The sequence below is a fragment of the Xenopus laevis genome, chromosome 8S (genome assembly GCF_017654675.1).
Source record: "Xenopus laevis strain J_2021 chromosome 8S, Xenopus_laevis_v10.1, whole genome shotgun sequence".
In the NCBI taxonomy this organism is placed as follows: Eukaryota; Metazoa; Chordata; class Amphibia; order Anura; family Pipidae; genus Xenopus; species Xenopus laevis.
Genome location: NC_054386.1, coordinates 30,368,127 through 30,387,046, shown reverse-complemented (window position 1 = coordinate 30,387,046; position 18,920 = coordinate 30,368,127). Strand labels below are relative to the sequence as shown.

At 41.5% G+C, this 18,920-nt stretch overlaps 1 protein-coding gene across 1 annotated transcript; it reads right to left on the bottom strand.

The window, feature by feature from the left end:
• On the bottom strand, positions 1–18,664 carry brd3.S (bromodomain containing 3 S homeolog; the record flags this gene model as incomplete). Its single annotated transcript, NM_001097126.1, is given in 13 exon segments — positions 1–1,164; positions 2,962–3,087; positions 5,687–5,985; positions 10,457–10,734; positions 12,946–13,137; positions 13,225–13,353; positions 14,142–14,513; positions 15,779–15,987; positions 16,293–16,430; positions 16,853–17,003; positions 17,507–17,644; positions 17,930–18,240; positions 18,534–18,664. Coding segments are annotated over 12 exon segments (2,352 nt in total). The 3' UTR covers positions 1–1,045.
• Between the last annotated feature and the right edge of the window lie 256 nt (positions 18,665–18,920).

Below are 18,920 nucleotides of genomic sequence, written 5' to 3'. Positions count from 1 at the left end.
TTATGAACCCATGAAGTCTTTTTATGGAGACTTATCTTCTGCTCCCCCACCCCAATTTATTAGAACATTTTCAACAATAGCTTGTGTATGGAATGCAAGCTGCACTCTTGTCGCTAGAAATTGTCCCCTTGAAGAAGCAATTGTTAGTAGCTTTTAAAAATTCGAAATTCTGCTTCACCCACAATTTCAATGAATTTATGGACTTGAAAGCTCTTTAAAAAAAAAACATGAAACCATGTCAATAAATAGTTGCTATGTACAGGGGAAAGCATGAAGGTGACAAATAGATGGAATGTTGAACGGTGAGAAAACATTGCTTCAGAAAAAAAAAAAAAAAAGATTGGGGAAAAAAAATGCAAAAATGGAGGGGATAGTGTTTTCTTTTGAGGTTTAAAGAAGGGTAAAAAAAAATAAATGCCAATGTATAGCTTTTGTGATCTTGGCCAAAACAGTCTAATGCCAAATGTTGTCCTATTTAGTCTTATTTAAGCCCGGTGCACAATGTCCATTTTCAATACAGAATTTAAAAAAAAAAAAAGTTTAAAAGAAAAAATTAAAACCGTAAACTTGTGGTTAACGACTCCATATACTACGAAATGGATACAAACACCAGAAAAGTCCTTTTCGGGAAATGTACCATGTGGGATATTGAGGTTTTAAAATAAGTCATGATCACTTGGAGAAGATGTCGGGTTGCATGTCCATTTGGTGAGTTTTAAAAGTTCCTTTCCAAGATATAAATGTGTAGGCATAAGAGAATTATAAAAATTAAAAAAAAAAAGAAAATAACTAAGAAAAATTCTGCAAAGTAAACCTTCATATAATCCAATGAAGGCAACAGGATCTTCTACACTGCTGGTTATTGCTGTGCCTGCTTGCCAAATTGGAGAACGCTGAATTATTATTTTTTTCTTAGCAATTTATTTATTTATTTTTTTAAAAAATTAGTTTCTAGTTTTTCCAACTGCACACACAAAGTGTTAAGAGAGTTTCAGAGATGGGGACACTGCAAAGAATAAGGATCTGGTGTGTGAACGCCATCTATTTATTCTGAGTCACTGCTGTCCGAACTGGATCCACTTGAACTGCTGCTGCCGGATTCTGAAGAAGAGCTGCTACTGCTCAGCCGCGATGGACCTCCCGCCGACGCAGAACCTGTTTTCTCTGCAAAAGTAGTAAACATAAAATTTAGATAGCACAATATAAACATATTAGAAACCATGACAATCATTAGGTGGAATGTTTGCTCTTACTTCTGTTTGGCCCATACTCAAACAAAAATAATCTGCCCACTCTAAATTTATTTGGCAGTCTAATAGCCCATTAACATTTAAGAATAGATCACCTCCATATCTGATGTTGATGGAGGAGGCAAAAATATTCCATTAGCTGGGGATCTTTATCAGACTATAGATAAGGCTTCGGATACAATGGCTCTGAACAAATCTGCACGTGATCCAATTGCTGACCTAAAGGCTTGGCTGCTTATTGTACAAGGGGCTGGGATTAAAAACTGGAAAATTCCCTAAAACTATAATCGCTAATTATTTCTACAGTTCTAATAAAGGCTATAGGAGTTGTCATAGGAAAGCAAGTAACACAACCACCATGAAATGACTGGATTGTTCAAATTGTAGGCCAAACTTTTAGAATGCTCGGAAAATGGTTCAAAGCTGTCCTTCACAAGCCTAGGACGCAAAAAAATATTTTTAAATCCTGCCCTAACATTTGTTATACCATGCAATGCAAAAAAGGCAACAGCAAGGTCTAAATAAATTCTTCCAAAATCTCTTTATGGTGGAGGCGCACCAATAGGGCTGTAATTGCCTATTTGGTAGTCTCTATGTGGACTCGCAACCTACAGGAGCCTCTTTTTGGCAGTACATCTGGTTTTTATGCATCAAAATTTTTTTCCTCCAAACCAGAAATTCAAAAATGAGCACCTGTTTTAAGGCCACTGGGAGCAACATCCAAGGGGTTGGCTTAAAGCCTTTGGGTGTGGGGGATCACTGGCTTAGAGAGAGACTTTCAATTTGAGCAACTTTTTGAAATTTGTTTGATAATTCCAACTACATCTTCATAAAAAGCGGATATGGTGGGAATATGTTTAAAAAAAAAAAAAAAAAAAGTTTGCATTCACAGATTTGTTTTTCTACATAGACAACCATGTTGCGATTCCACATATGGTTTTTATGAGTGAGAGGCAGAATATTTCCCAACCGTCCCAAATTCAGTTTTTAAATCCTTTCCCATTCTAAAGTCAAGAATTCCAGAATTTATAGTCCCTCTACTTTGCATATTGGGTAGTACACACAATCTCTGGAAAGCAGAGGGACTTAAAGTCCCAAATTCATTCACAATGGAATAGGTCAAGGAGGGACTGAATGACTCCATGAGCCTAAGGGTAGTTGGGAAATTGTTCCTACAAGTCTGAGGAAGACTTACCGTACTTTTTTGTCCCCCAAATCTGTTTAATAACCTATTTTTTTTATTTATTTTTTTAAAAATTTAAGTTAGTTAAATGACATTGATGCACTTTTACTTAAAGCCCAACTAGTGAGGACGTCATAAGGGATAGATATTTTATATATACACAAGCTTTAGACTGCATTAGCATGGGTTCTTCAGTACAAGAACCATGTAAAAGGTAAATAAGCACTTTCAATTATTAAAATGAAAAAGGTTCATGTAAAAGGCAAATGTAAAATTTCACTTTTTCTTTTAATGTTCTCCTTTTAAATAAAAGTCTTTAACAAAAGAAGTGCCAAAAGGAACATATTATACGGTCACCCACTTTTGTTTAGAATAAGTATTTCTGGGACTGGTTTTTAAATAAGGACCAGACACATCTGTGATGGTTAGAAGATACTCTTTCATATAAGAGCAGTTTTTGAGCGTTCCCATTCTTCGCTTGTACAGAGCCTGTACCTTACTCCCAATTTTGTCATTCTCAAACTGTACCTTTTTTCTGAGCTTTCTTGTTATTTAAATGGCCGCTTACGTCCTGGAGTCGCTTCTCCAACTCCCTTTTCTTTTCCTGAGCGAGCTCCTCCTTGGACTTTACTGCTTGTTTTTTCCCCGATGCTGCTGGGAGATTGCAGAGATCAGTGTCAAACAAGGACAAAATTGTAGAGGATCTAGATATCGATAGCAATTGCTCCAGGCTTTTTGGGCCTTCAAAATATTAAATAAGGACCTCCAATCTCCTTAAACAAGCACCAACGGTAAAAATGAAAACTTGCGCATATATGAAAGGGCATTTTTGGAACGCTCACAGATAGTGATGTTGTTTTTGCACATCTTGATAGGACTCGTATGACATTGTTTGTGCCGTTTCTCTATCTGGGGAAAAAGCCATTTTCTGTCACCATCCACATTTACTTTGTGAGGAGGTTGATGCAGAGCAAATGGAATGATGCTTCTCCCAGCCTGCTGAAGAAAAAGCACACACAACTTCATATCTATAAAAGTTCCATGGTATCTATGGTAACTTTCAGGTCAATTCCAGCACATACCTCTTCAGGGTGGCCTTATTGTAAAGCCACTGCCAATTCAGTAAAATCAAAAAACATCCAAAATTCAGTAGCGTTTTAAAAAAAAACAAAAAAACAAGGTTTAGCTATTTGTTTGCCAGTGTGCTCATCTTAGAGATTTTTTATTGTATGGAGTATGACTTGACTCCACTATATATGGGGAAGGATGGCTTCTCACCAACATTGTATCCAGTGTGCTCAATTGTTCTCCACTAATTTATTTGTGGCTGTGTGGACAAAGATTGTTCATGAGTGCTTTAAGAAAAACATTTAAAAAAAAAAAAAACAAGTATTATTTTCAAACATAGGTGCTAAACAGCACAAGTAGTAATAGACTGATCAAAACTAATTGATCAGTTGATGTAGGGGCTCTTATTAAAATTTAAGCCACAGAGTTGGGTGGGTCCACACAATCACTAGATCACATGGTTTTCAATGCAAAACTGTGCATGTGTGTACAGCCAAGATAAAACATTGGACATGTCCTCTTTTCCTCTCATTAAAGCTTTTCTGCACAAGCGGTTCTTCTTTCTTTCCCCTGTGGTCAGTTTAAATGTGTTCAACAGCAGGAAGAAATGCAGCCTATTGGATTTGAAGGGGCCTGGCACGTATATTGGTGCATGTAAGCACCGAACTCAATCAGTGTTCCACCTGCGTTTGGTGCTTACATGTGCCTGTGTCAGAGTGTGGCCATTTAAAAGAGTTGCGTGCATTCCTTCCTGAGCTCCTCACAGCTCGTGAGGATGTCATTTCTGGTCAACAACCATATCTTAAAGGAGGCTTATGGTGAGCAGACCCCATCAATGTGCTGTGGAGGTCCTAAACTGAAAAGGTTTTTCATACCTGCTAATTTTTGGCCCAATATCAGGGCTGGCTAGTGGCAGGATACCATACAATGCCCTATACACAGTCTCTGTCTTTCGGAAGAGTCAGCAGTTTTTATTGGCCTGTATATGGCTAGCTTTACTGCCCGATTCAATTATACAGGTAACTGTAATGGACTACTTGAAATGAGGTTCACAAGCAACCAATCTCAGTCTTTTGGTAGCCAGAAACTTACCAGTTGGCTGATAAATGCCACCAAGCAAACTTAATTTGTCTTTGGACCAAAAGCTCAAGTTTCCATTAAGATGATAACAGCTGTAAAGCAGTGATGTGCAGGTCAAGAAAAACTCGCCCTGCACCTGCCCCAACTTCCGCCTTCCATTCAGGTGCGGCCTATAAAAAAAGGGAATAAAATTCCCAGGTCGACACACACATTACTACTGCGGAGGGCAGACCGCCTATTACTTTATCCTGGGTGATAATCAGTAGTAAGTTTCTTATCCAGCACCCTAATGATTGCGTCCCTTGCACCCACCAGAATTCAACATGCTATGGAAAAAACCTCTTATAACATGATATTTTTTGCCAATAAAAATATTTGTAGGTGCTGGTGAGACAAAAAAAAACAAAAAAACACAATTTAAACATTATAATATAATCCTTTAAAATGAAACCACACAAGGTTATCACTTAATGTGCCGTGGAAGATACCATCTTTGTAGATTTCCAATTATGCATAAGGGCGAGGAGTGGGCACATGGTTCCCCTTAAACCACACACAGCATGAAAGTATTCATTATACTTATGTGCAAGCTTCAGCTTTGTAGCTAAATTCTCAGGGTCAGTCTACATACATGTTTTATAAGGAATAATGTACCCCCTACTGTAAATGATAATCTGTAAATGATAAAGATATTAGAAGTCACTGAGGGGTTCTGCGACCATATAAAGGCGCAAGGCTGCAGGCTGAGTTATACACGGAACTCAGTATCACTCACGTATTATAAGGGAAAATATACCCCCTACTGTAAATTATAAGGATATTAGAAGTCACTGAGGGGTTTTGCCACCATTTAAAGGCTGAGGGTTTGTATGACAAGCTCACAGATGACTTCTACCATCCACATATCTTAAAGTAGAGGATATTTCATTTTTATAAACATTTATTGAATCAGGTGACATCAATAAGCTTTGTTTACATAATTATTTTATGGCTGTTTTAGATTCTCCAACGTGTTATTATTTTAGTCTTGGAGGTCACTACTTTATATGCTCCCATATGTTTAAACATGGCACCTTATGTTTCTCCACAAACAATTATTACTTACAAAATGGTTTCCTTTGCTTTTTTTGTAAACATGACTTGACGTATCGCTCCAGTTCTCTCAAAGTGGTGGGCTTCAAGGTTTCAAAGTCAATTTCAATCTCATCAGGATTGGAGTCTCTTAAAGAAGGTTCCCGGGATTGTATGATGTGAACCACACGGCCCAGTTTTTCTCCCGGGAGCCGGTTAATGTCCAAGCTCAGCTGCCTCTTTTCGTCATAAGTCATAGGGAGGCCCTCTTCCTCTTCTTCCGACTCATAGGCAGCAGATGGAGGCTGCTTTCCTCCCTTTTTCGGTTGCTTGCTGAGATTCCAACGAGCAAGAGAAATCATATGTATGGAAAAGGAATATAATTAAGCTCATTGTGTCAGAAAACAAGAGAGAGAGAGAGAGAGAGAGAGAGAGAGAGAGAGAGAGAGAGAGAGAGAGAGAGAGAGAGAGAGAGAGAGAGAGAGAGAGAGAGAGAGAGAGAGAGAGAGAGAGAGAGAGAGAGAGAGAGAGAGAGAGAGAGAGAGAGAGAGATATAAATAATACAAACCACGTAGGGGATTCATACAAGCATGCCATAGTTCCCAATACCTAACTACATTCCATCACTTAAAGGAGGCACAGTACTGCAGGAAGTTGGAATGCTTCATGTTAACTATTGGCCTTTATAGTATAATAAATAGATTTTTGTACTTACCGTTAAATCCTTTTCTCTTGTCCTACATTGGGGGGGACACAGGTACCATGGGGATGAAGATCCTGTTGCTTGGAGAAAGGACACTAAAAGGTTAAAGTGGCTCCTCCTCCTCTGGGCTACATCCCCGCCTACCTCCTCAATCATCAGTTTTCTGACCGAAGAAGAGATGACGAGCGCTACCAATTGCCCAGGTGAAGAGAAGGAGCACCTCCCCAATGCAAGCTAAGCACGGTATGTCCAACTGCTGTTTAAACTTGTTGGTATTTGAACAATAACAGTTATATATAATATTAACTGATCAACATTAACTTGAACTAATACAGGGAGGGAAGGCCTGTGTCCCCCAATGTAGGAAAAGAGAAAAGGATTTAACGGTAAATACAAAAATCTATTTTTCTCTTGCCTAGATTGGGGAACACAGGCACCATGGGGATGTCCCAAAGCTAACCTTGAGGGCGGGACTTTTTACCCCTAGTGTTCAGGGAATAACCGCCTGCAACACTTTCCTCCCGAAGCTCGCATCGGCTAAGGCGAATGTATGCACCTTGTAGAATTTGGAAAAGTTGTGTGTGGATGACCACACTGCAGCCCTACAGACCTGTTCTGCTGAAGCCTGGTGGCGAAACGCCCAAGAAGTGCTGAGCGAAGGAGTAGAATGAGCTGAACCCGGAAGGGTGTGGCCTTACCTTGTACCTCATAGCTTTTCTGTTGACCTTCTGGTAAGACAAAGGTTGTCTAGCTTCATTCTGCTCTTGGTAGCCCTGGTGTATGTTCTGAGAGAACGAACCACATCTACATTGTGTAACTGTTCCAACTTTGTCTTTGGTTCAAGACAAAATGAAGGAACCACCAGGTCCTGGTTAAGATGGAATTCTGACACCACCTTGGTCTAGTCGAAGTGATGGCTAATAGAAAAACTACCTTAAGAGTCAGCAGAGGTAATGGAATTGAATCCAATGGCTCGAACGGTTGCTCCTGCAATACGGAAGGTACCATATTGAGATCCCAGGGAGGGATTGTATGACGGAATCATCCTCAATGCTCCCTGGAGGAAGGTCTTGATGTTGGGAAGCATTGCAAGCTGCTGCTGAACAAGGATAGATAATGCTGATACCTGAACATTCAGTGAGCCGAGTGCCAGCCCTTTGTCTAAACCCTCCTGAAGGAATAACCATAGGCTACTTTCGTCACAAGACTGTGGGTCTTTGGCTTTAGATTAATACCAGGATATGAATGTCCTCCATACCCTGTGGTAGATGGGTGCCGAGACGGGCTTTCTGGCCCTTAGCAAGCCTTTATGGCCTTTTTTGGGACTCCTGATCTGGCTAGGATTAGGGCTTCAAGTGTCATGCCGTTAAAGCCAGCCGTGGTGAACTCGGGTGGAGGATCAGTAATCCTGCGGTTTAGGTCCGCTCGGTTCCTCCTCCTCTGTTGGAGTATTAGTCACTGTAAGACTCTGGTTTGGAGCTGCATGTATAGAATCGCGGGAGCCCCTGCATTGAGGTGATCTTGGATTGGGGAAGCAAGGCTTTTCCCAATGAAGAATTTAGGTCAAGCCCTAAATATTCTGTACTCTGAGAAGGTATGAGTCGAGATTTTTGGAAGCTTATCTGCCAGCCTAATAGCGTTAGTGTCTGGAGATGAGTTGCAGCCAGTGCCATGGAACGGGCCTTTACCAGTAGGTCGTCCAGGTATGGTATGTCACTCACTCCCTGCAGTTGCAGGTCCTCTAGAGCCGCAGCCATGACCTTTGTGAATACCCTTGGCGCAGAGGATAGTCCGAAGGGGAGTGCCACGAATTGCCAATGTTCTCCTGCCACTGAAAAGCGAAGGAACCAGTGGTGGTTGGGATGTATGGGGACATGCAAGTATGCATCTTTGATATCAATCACCGCCATGAAATCCTCTAAGTCCAGGGACATTAGGACTGACTGGATGGATTCCATGTTGAAGTGGTGCTTCTTTACATGGTCATTTAGTGCCTTTAGGTCTAGTACCGGGCGAAAAGATACATCCTTTTTGGGTACTATGAACAGGTTTAAGTAGAAACCGAAGCCCCTTTCCCTTTGAGGGACCACCTTTACTACCCCGGAGGCAGTCAGGGCATGTAGAACCCCTCGGAAAGCCGAGTGCCTGGGTTCTCCGGTAGGGAGCCTTGAGATGGAAAATTGCCTCGGAGGTAGCTGAGAAAATTCTATGAGATATGATCTGTAGGACCCAGGGGTCCAGTACTCTCTGCTGTCACACCTCCCGAAAGTGACTTAAGCGTCCGCATAAGGGTAAGCTTTCGGGGGTGGGCACCTCCTCATGCAGAGGCTGTTTTGGCCTCTGTGGGCTTAGGTGCAGCTCTGCTTCCTGACCAAGAAATGCTCTGCCTTGAATGGAATCTGGGGCAGGTTGGAGCTTATTGTTTTTCATGTTGGGACCTATGGCTCTGATTTTGGCGAAAGAGACGAAAAAATAGTCGCCTTTTGAAGGTAGTCCTCTTGGGTCTGTTTTGCATAAGTAAAGTGCTCTTACCTTCTCTGGTTCAGCACCGAAAAGTTGTTTTCCCCGAGAAATTTAGGTCAGCAAGTAGCACATGCCAAATACTAAATTGCATTGATAGTATGTGCAGTTGCTGGCTTAGGAAGGGACTGGTCATCTGCCCTGCCCGTCATGGCTATACTATGTAGATAGTGCCACCCAGTAAGTAAAGATATTTGGGAATATTAGGAGAGTCCAGAGGAGTGAACCACCTCTCCCTTAGAGTGTGATCTGTGGAGACAGAGCAAAGTAGTGAAAAAGCCCCACAGTAGGTCCCATAGAGAGAGGGAAGAGTTAATCCCCTGGAGAGAGAGTAAGGGAAGTGTAACTACCTGTTCACCAAGGTAGGAAGGGATGGTGCCTTGTTCTTCCCTGTGAGAGACAGCGAGGCTGGAAACGCTCAGAGCTGGAGAGAGATGCGGATCCAAAATGGCTGCCAGAGAGGTTTCCCGGGCTTTGGTATAGTACCTTAGTAAGATGGCGCCCGTGAAGCAACGCGTGCGCAATGAAATAGGCGCAGCTCCAGATAGTGGCACTAAAGGTCGCTGGGAAATGGCGATGAGAACCCGGGAGGAAGGTAAAATGCGGTTACAGTCACAAGTAGGAAGAGGGATAGAAGAAGCTGTGTCCACCTGTAGGAAATTCTCTGTTAGAGAATAGAAGTGAAAGTGAAACTAACAGGGCCAGAACTAGGGGTAGGCAGAGTAGGCACGTGCCTAGGGCACAAAGCTGGAGGGGCGCCAGGCACGCACCTGCTCTGCCTCTGCTATCCCCTAGTCCGGTCCCTGCTCTGGCCGACACGCATCTTTGTTTTGCCCATGGGCACTTTCGTTCTTCACGCATGCGCACTCGCGTATTGGGCGCTTTGCCGGGCCAGGCTGCCTAGGGCGCCTACCCGCAATGGCCCAGCACTGGAAACAAAATGCCTAGGGAAATCTCTGTCAGAGAATAGCAGTGAAAGTGAAACGAAATGCAAGTAATGGAGGGAGGGAAGAGGGAATTGACTTACCTCCTCGTGCCAGCCAGTAATGCTCAATAAAAGGTGTACCCCTCCGTTGTTGCTACGGGTACAGCCTCAGGGGAGCAGGAACCAGTTGTCCAGGGTAGTGTGGGGGGTGGGAGCTCCCCAGCCTGCAGCCTCCGTAGAGCGGGAAGGCTACAGATCATCTGCAGATCAGCAGTCCTTGGCTGGAGGGGTTCTGGAAGATAAACACTAACCCTCATTAGTGGCATGATACTTAAATCTGTACCATTGCTCCCAGCCACGAAGTGTCCGTCCAGCTTCGGAGGATACTAAAAGAAAACAGAGGATTGAGGAGGTAGGCGGGGATGAAGCGCAGAGCAGGAGGAGCCAATTTAACCTTTCAGTGTCCTTTCTCTAAGCAACAGGATCTTCATCTCCATGGTGCCCGTGTCTCCCAATCTAGGCAAGAGAAATAGTATTTTAGTCTACTCCCCTATTGTGGGAGACAAGGACTCGCTAGTTTCCTACTTTGGGGGGCACTAGAGATGGCCCACCGCTTCCCTGCTGGGCAATGGATTTGGCAACAGAAGTAGATCTACCTGTTAGCTGTGGCGTTGGAAGCAGCAGCCATGGTTGTTGCGCTAACTGTTGTACTGCTTGCTTTCTTTGCTGGTGCTTTTTTGGGTGGAACTGGCTTCGCTGGTTGAGCGACTTTGACCTTTTTCTCTTCCTCCATCTTCACCTTGTGCTTTTCCTTCTCTTTGTCTTTATCCTTGTCTTTTTTCTTCTTCTCTTTCTCCTTCTTTTCTTTCTTCTTCTTTGGTTTGTTAACAGGAGCCTGTGACAGTGCAGCCAGCTGCTCATGAACAGCTTTTAGCTGAGGACGAGGGAAAAAGGAGAAAGAAAGTGAGGAGGGAAAAAAATAAATAAAAAAAGGTATATGTTGGGTATATGGTGCATAACTTGGAACAGCAATAATAGGTGTGGATAAAATAAAAGTTCCCTTGCGTGATTGTGTCATTCATATCTCCACCCATCGCCATTCTCTTATTTGTTTTTACATATACAGTCATAAGAAAAAGTTAGGGAACCCCTCTCACTGTGCATAATAAATTTACTCAACTTTCAACAAAAAAAAAAGATAACAGTGGTAGGTCTAATTTCCCATGAACATCTGAGTACATGGGTGTTTTCTGAACAAAGATTTTTAGTGAAACAGTATTCATTTGTGTGAAATGAAATCAAATGGGAAAAACTGGGTGTGCAAAGATTTTGTAATTTTGCCAATTTGAATGCATGTAACTGCTCAATACGGATTACTTTCAACACCATTGGTTGGATTAGCTTGTTAAGGCCTTGAACTTCATAGGTAGGTGTGTCCAATCATGAGAAAGGGCATTTAAGTTGGCCAATTGCAAGTTGTGCTTCTGTTTGACTCTCCTCTGAAGAGTGACAGCATGGGATCCTCATAGCAACTCTCAAAAGATCTGAAAACAAAGATTGTTTAGTATCATGGTTTAGGGGAAGGCTACAAAAAGTTCTCTCAGAGGTTTAAAAACTGTCAGTTTCAACTGTAAGGAATGTAATTAGAAATTGGAAGGCCGCAGACACAGTTGCTGTAAAACCCAGGTCTGGCAGGCCAAGAAATACAGGAGTGACATATGTGGAGGATTGTGACAATGGTTACAGACAACCCCTCAGATCACATCCAAAGACCTGCAAGAACATCTTGCTACAGATGGTGTATCTGTACATTGTTCTACAATTCAATTTGCACAAAGAACATCTGTATGGGTGATGAGAAAGAAGCACTTTCTGCACGCACGCCACAGAGTTGCTTGTTGTATGCAAAAGCTCATTTAGACAAGCCACAGTCATTTTGGAACAAAGAGCTTTGGACTGATGAGACAAAAACTGAGTTATTTGGTCATAACTAAAAATGGTTTGCATGGCGGAAGAACACTACTGCAATCCAAGAAAAACACCGGTTACCTACTGTGAAATTTTGTGGAGGTTCCATCGTGCTGTGTTACTAGTTCAGGGACAGGGGCCCTTGTTAAAGTCGAAGGAAATATGAATTCAACCCAATATAAACAAATTCTTCAGGATAATGTTCAAGCATCAGTCACAAAGTTGAAATTAAGCAGGGGTTGGATATTCCAACAAGACAATGACCCTAAACACACACAAATTTACATAGGCGTTTATGCAGAGGGAGAAGTACAATATTCTGGAATGGCTGTCACAGTCCCTCGACTTGAATATCATCGAAAATCTATGAGATGATTTGAAGCAGGCTGTCCATGCTCGGCAGCCATTAAATTTAACTGAACTGGAGAGATTTTGTATGGAAGAATGGTCAAAAATACCTCAATCCAGAATCCAGACACTCAAAGGTTATAGGAGGCATCTAGAGGCTGTTACATTTGCAAAAGGAGTATTGATGCAATATTTCTGTTGGGGTGCCCATTTTTCTGTTAATCCAATAAACTTTGTCACTGCTGAAATACTGTTTCCATAAGGCATGTTATTATTAAAAGGAAGTTGCTACTTTGAAAGCTCAGCCAATGATAAACAAAACTCCAAAGAATTAAGAGGGGTTCCCAAACTTTCATGTATGGAATATTGCCTAATCATTAAACCTGTAGCCAATCATTAGACTTATAATGAAGGGACGCATGGGCACAAAACAGGCAAGACTTTTGCTGGTATAAAGATTTTTTTTCACTTTTTAGTACTTTCTTCTCATGGCCCGTTTGTGGTTTTCCAGTGTGCCCAATACCCGCACAATTATAGTAATTGCCAGGGTTTTTCAATGACAGCACTTCATGCATAGAGACTTTATGCTGTCCAAGGTCGCTGGGAAATGGCGCCGAGAACCCGGGAGGAAGGTAAAATGCGGTTACAGTCACAAGTTAAGCAAGTTGTAGTTATACAAAAGAATTTAATAAAAAGGGACCTTAATCACCCCAACTACATATAGAGTTGAGCACAGATTAAAAGTGAAGGACAGACTCAATTTCCCCAATGTAACAGGAAAGTAATGAGGAGGCTTGGTGATCACTCGACTAAGGTGGTTTAATCTCACCTGCTCCTGGAGTTCTGCCAACCTGGTGGCCCTTTCCTCCTCAGAATCAGAACTGTCAGAGTCCGAAGAGCTTTCTTCGGTTGTATGACTGCTCTCTGTGCTTTTACTGACCACTGGGGCGGCTGCGGTAGGAGGAGCTGGGGGCTCTACAGGTTCATCTGGCATTTTTGCAAATCTCATCTCAAAAACATCCTGTCAGGCAGAATCATAAAAAAAAGTCATAATATGGAATTTAACTAAATAAAAACAAAAAAAGGCTTGTGACAGCTAGTTAATTACCTGGAGCTTCCTAGCCATGGCTACCACCTCATGGTCAGGAGGATTATACTTGTAGCAGTTAGAAAACATTAACCGGATATCAGCTGCAAAAGCCTGTGCATCTGCATACTCTCGTCCGTCCATTTTTCTCTAGTGGAAGCAAAACAAAATGAGTGTTGCTGCTCCTATTCATCTTCCATTACACTATACACTGGAAAATGTGGTGCATCGTCTTATCAGATTACCCTGCCTATTCCATAAATTGATCAGTATCAATAATACATATAGGTTATGACCCCGATCTGTATGGATGTATTATTGATACTGATCAATTTATGGACTGGGCAGGGTATGGCAAACTTACAGACAACCAGAGACTATAATATATGTTCCGCTAGTGGGACTGGAAACAGAAGTGAGAAGGCCTCAAGAGATTAATTTGCTGTATAATCTTCTACAAACTTTACCCAAGGACCCGCTAGTCCTCTACTCACGCAGAGCAGTTTAAAGAGCCGCATGGACTATTATTCGGAAATACATCTGTTGTTCTGTGCCAACACAACCAGGGGTAATCGAATAGTACTCTAGCCGTAACGGCTACATATGTACATTTGCTTTGGTCACCGTTGGAGCATGCCGGTGATAGGCTTCAGCATATATAAATTTACAAGGCCTAAAACGGACATGGATCAGGGCCTAGAGCAACCAGATTGAAAAGCTAGACTTTGTTATTTAATTGAACTTTTAAGTAAGCAATAGACCTTTGCTTTTAAGTGTTGAAGCAGAAGGATGGTTATGCAGCAAGTGACGCCATATTGTCACCAAATAACCTTATAGTCACGTGATCGTGGGTGCACCGGTAGCAAGCAACACTTGTACAGGATTGTACTATCTACAGTAGTTCTCATACGAAGAGAACGCAGCAAGAGTAGACCTACTTTAACAGAACTGAGATCCATCGGGTTCTTGATGATGTCATGGTAGTCATGCAGTTCCAAGGCTTCCGCATCCACCGGTTTGTAAAAGGGCCAGGCATAGGCAGCGTGCTTCTTGGAAAGCATCTCTTTCAAGATGCTATCACAGTATTTGAGATGTTCTGACAGTCTGCCCTTTTTTCCTGCATGCTGGGGAACCTCACCATCTTCCAAGTCCTTCTTTGGCGGCTTAATGGGACGCCCACCACTCTCTCGCCGGTTCGAAACTTTTGCTAGCTTGGGGTCCAAAATAGGAACAGGAGACTCGCTACGGCTGGCTGTGATTGCTGAAGTCGTGGGGGTAGTTGTGTCGGCTTTTCGTTTCACTCCTTTCCTCTAAAGGGAGGGGGGTAAGAAAACAAAAAAAAAAAAAAAAAAAAAAATTAAAGCAAGTGACCCAAGTTGAATCTTTACAGTATATTTCTGATATACAATTGATCTTTGTTTGATAAGAAAGTAGTGATGAGCAGAAAAAAAACAAAAAAAAACAAACAAAACACCATTGAGTGAAAAAAAATAAAAATATCGCCAATGTTGAATTTTTTTTTTTTTATCATATCTATTTATTTTAACTATAAATTTTTCAACATTGTATTGGACTCATCATTGTGTCATTATTACATTTCCAGCAATATGATATATTAATATACCCATCGGATCATCAAGAAGAATGTTGACAATGAAATGTTATATACAAAACTTAACATAAGGAATAAATCATAAAAATAATATTCTAAAAAATATTTTAAACGATTACCTCCAATAGTCATTGTTTTAAATCTTGGTAATTAGATACATTTATTCAAAGCCTATCATAATAACACTTAAGATGGTGAAGATTGTTCTAAGGGTATGTTCTATACATGGACCAATTGTTTTGGTCTTTGGGTAAGAATCTATTTTAGCTAATCTGTAGCGGACAGGAGGAAGATTTTTTTAAATTCTTCCCAAGGTTGCCATGTAATGGTATGGGTCTCTCTTTTGTTCTCAATTATTGCTGTTAAGTAGTGCATTTCCTGAATATAGTGGAGTCTAGATATAAACAGTGTCACAGAAAGTGTTGGAGACATCCAATTTAATGCTATAACCCACCTTGCAGCAGACCATAATTGTAATAATAAATAGTTAGTCGGTTTGTTTAAACATGGGAAAGGGTAGTTCAATAAAATATACTCTGGGGCTCGTATTAAGTATCTCTGATGCTATCTGTACTATAGCATTCCAAAAGTTCTCAACAATCGAACAGGTCCACCAAGAATGTTTATAGTCTCCTATCTCTCCCCAACCTCTGAAGCATTGTGGAGTAGCATTAGGACATATAGCATGTTTAATTTTGGCACACATGTTGAATTTTACAATGTTTCGGTGAACCAAATTGGGTCAGGTTCGCCCATGGCTATAAGAAAAAGTAATTTCCTGGTAGCTTTTAGCCTTGCTAAAGAGAGAGCATCGGAACCCAATTTTGGTTCCAAACTCAATCAATTAAGGATCATGGTTATACAATCAGATATTAGTTGGAAAATATATTCATTCACTATGAATATAGCTGGGTCTATTATTTTACCACCTTTCCAGCAAACACCCGCAGAGTGGTGACCTACCTTTATGACTGGAGCTGCTGGAGGTACCACAGGAACCATTTGAGAAGAAGCAGCTGGTGCAGATGGCTGGGTGGAAGCTGGGGTGACATTTGACATGATAGTTGGCACAGGAGTGGCAGCAATGACTGGCGTCTGAGAAGCCACAGGGGTGGCGTTCGTATGGGGCATGGATGGACTCACACTAGACACTGCTGATGCTTGCGTCGCCCCTATAGAATGGAAAAGAAACAACCTTACTTTTTAGATGGAAATCACGAGTTTCTAAGAACTTACACTAGGGGGCCCATTTTTTAATCTGGTTTGGAAAGTAAACATATGTCATATTGACCCTACCAATCTGGTCATTTCAGGCCTGTAAGGGGCCAGTTTATTTGGTTCCCCATGTATATTAACAAAATGTCCCAGAAGCTTAATGTTTAACCCCCCCCTAGCAGGTCTCGACTGCCTTTTTATCCTACTGATTGTCAGTGAGACAATGAAAGTAGTGCTTTTTCAACCACGCAAAAAAGAAAACCTTTATAACGCTCCCTGCGTGGTTCTGCCGGTGGTTCAGCCCGTCTGGTAGTGGCACGGTTAACTTCTGCAGGCTTCAGGGCAGGGGCTGGAGCCTGGGGTGGTGGTTTTTCTACAGGCATCTCGGCTTCTCTAACAACTGGAGAGATAAAGCATGGACACGTTGTTACATACACTTTTCTTTCAAATGAGGTCAACATAAAGCTCATAGGTGAAGGGGAGCCTAAACTAAGCAAACCTTCTGCTCTGGATTTGACAGGCACATCTTGAAATGACTCACATAACATACCCAAGGCCTACCCACTTATAAACTTTTCTTTGTGAAATACCAAATTACATTTTGCAGAATTGCTGCTGTCTGCATATTTATATCTAATGGCACATTCAATAGAATGTCAGCTCCTCGGCAGCCAGCATATCAATTAAACACTGCCCTCCAGTACAGATAATATACACATATCCCTGAACGCTAGAAATAAACCACAGAAATATGCAGACTTTATATAACTAAATATTTAAGAAAAGAGATAACACTGTAGAGTTAAGAGAATGGATTCTTACCTGGTGCTTGTGGTGTTGCTGTGGGAGGTTTCCGGCCTTTGCCTTTTGGGACAGGGGGTAGTAATTCCACTTCTTCCTGGGGCATTTGTGCCACCTTCTGCAGGAAGATCTTCTCCAACGCTTGTGCCATTAAAACAATATCATCGGTAGACTGCAAAAGAATAAACATGTGTCTCGTGTAAAAGGTGTTTTAAGATGAAGCCTCTGCACAGCCCCCCCCCCCCACCAAGTAGTGATACATTAGGAAACACCCAGGGATCCACAGTGTCCTGAATCCATGGAAAAACCACCAATGGGAATACTACATGCAGTTACAAAAACTTAAATAATAGCATGGGATACAAAAATTTAAAAAATAGTAGCAGGTTTCTATAGGAAGCCCCACTTTGAACTGTACAGGTATGGAATCTGCTTTGAAAACCGGTTATCCATAAAGCTCGCCTCCCATAGACGACATTTTACTTTCAGATTAATCACAGTTTGTAGGCTAGCTATTATAATACCATACATTACAACATTTCTAAACCCTGTACAGTTTGGCATCATTTACATGAATAGATTAGAAAAAAAATACCCAACAAAACAAGAGACAACTTGTATAAATAAGCTTCAAAACGGATTTGTTAGGAAATCAATAAAAAGAAAGGGCCTTACCTTATTATAGATATAACAATTTGTAAACATAGTATTGAAATCCTGCATGCACTCATTAGCACTCCAGTAGTAGTTACTTTCCAACCTCTTCTTTATTGTCCCCATGTCCATTGGGTTCTTAATAATCTTGTGATAGTCCTACACAATGGAAGATAAGATTACTTTCACTTATCCCAAAATCTCCCCCTAACTGGCTTTCAGGCCGGGCTCCTTTAGCTCATAACAAGGTTACAGATATATAGAAACATTGGGTTAACAGTTACCCTGCTATAGTTCCAGGGGTATCCAGGGCACAAATAAGCACTCACCCCAAATCTCTCCCTAACTGGCCTTCAGGCTGGACCCGCTTAGCTCATAAGTTACTGATACATAGAAAGAGTAAACAGATTTTAGATTTAACAAGAGATTTAGAGTGTTACTTACAGGCAGGCTCAACTTCACACAGTCGACAGGCTGATAGAAGGGCCAGGCAAACTGGTGCTTCCAAAGAGTCTTCACCACTACATTCTGCATGTATTGTAATTGGTTGGTCTTCCGGCCTGGTTTATTAGTGTTGGCGACTTCAGGAGGAGGCAGGTTGTAAGGCCCTTGTGGAGCCTGCGCTCCTGCAGTCACAGCAGACATCTCGCTGTTCGCTCTAGCACTTCCTTTTGTGACAGCTGAGCAACACAAACTCTTCCTTTATGGTCCCCAAATGGGAAAGACATCCCATTTCAGGGGTCTGACCATAAAGCCTAGCAGTGGATAAAAAGGGATGGATAACAATCAGAGCAGGTTGGGATGGAAATCCATAAAAGTGGGGGAAAAAAAAAATAATTACATTTTAAAAAGTTCACAACAAGTAGCAACATTCTAATCCATGAGGCCCTATCCTAAAGGTTGGTACTAGTGAATACCAATAAAATGCTTTCCAAATCACCAAAAGAACATATACTAGGTCATCCATATTGGTAACTCCAATCAGCATGCTATTAATATTACAGGATACCATTACATTACAGGGTATTTTAGGAGAGGGAACTCTTACAATTCCAGAGTCAGGAGCCGACCATCTTTGTCTGCGACGTCGTCACCGGCATGGGGGGGTGAGACTGGCAGATTTCTCAGCAAACCGCTTCAGTTTCGGGAACAGCACAAGGAACACTCTTCCTTAAGACTATAATAGACCAGACAAAAATTAGTTTATGCATACTAAATTTATAAACACACTCAAAGACAAAAAAAACTTTTTGGTGGGGCTTACTATAATTATCACTGTAATGCCCCAATTTTTTAGGCATTAGGACAGACTTTTGGTTTAAGCCCAGCTTTAAAAACTTTTAGGTTCAACATTTGGCCACAGTCACCCTTAGCACTCAGCAACAGAGTAAATAAATTTCTATTATGGTCGCCCTAACTGGGCATTAGGCAGCCA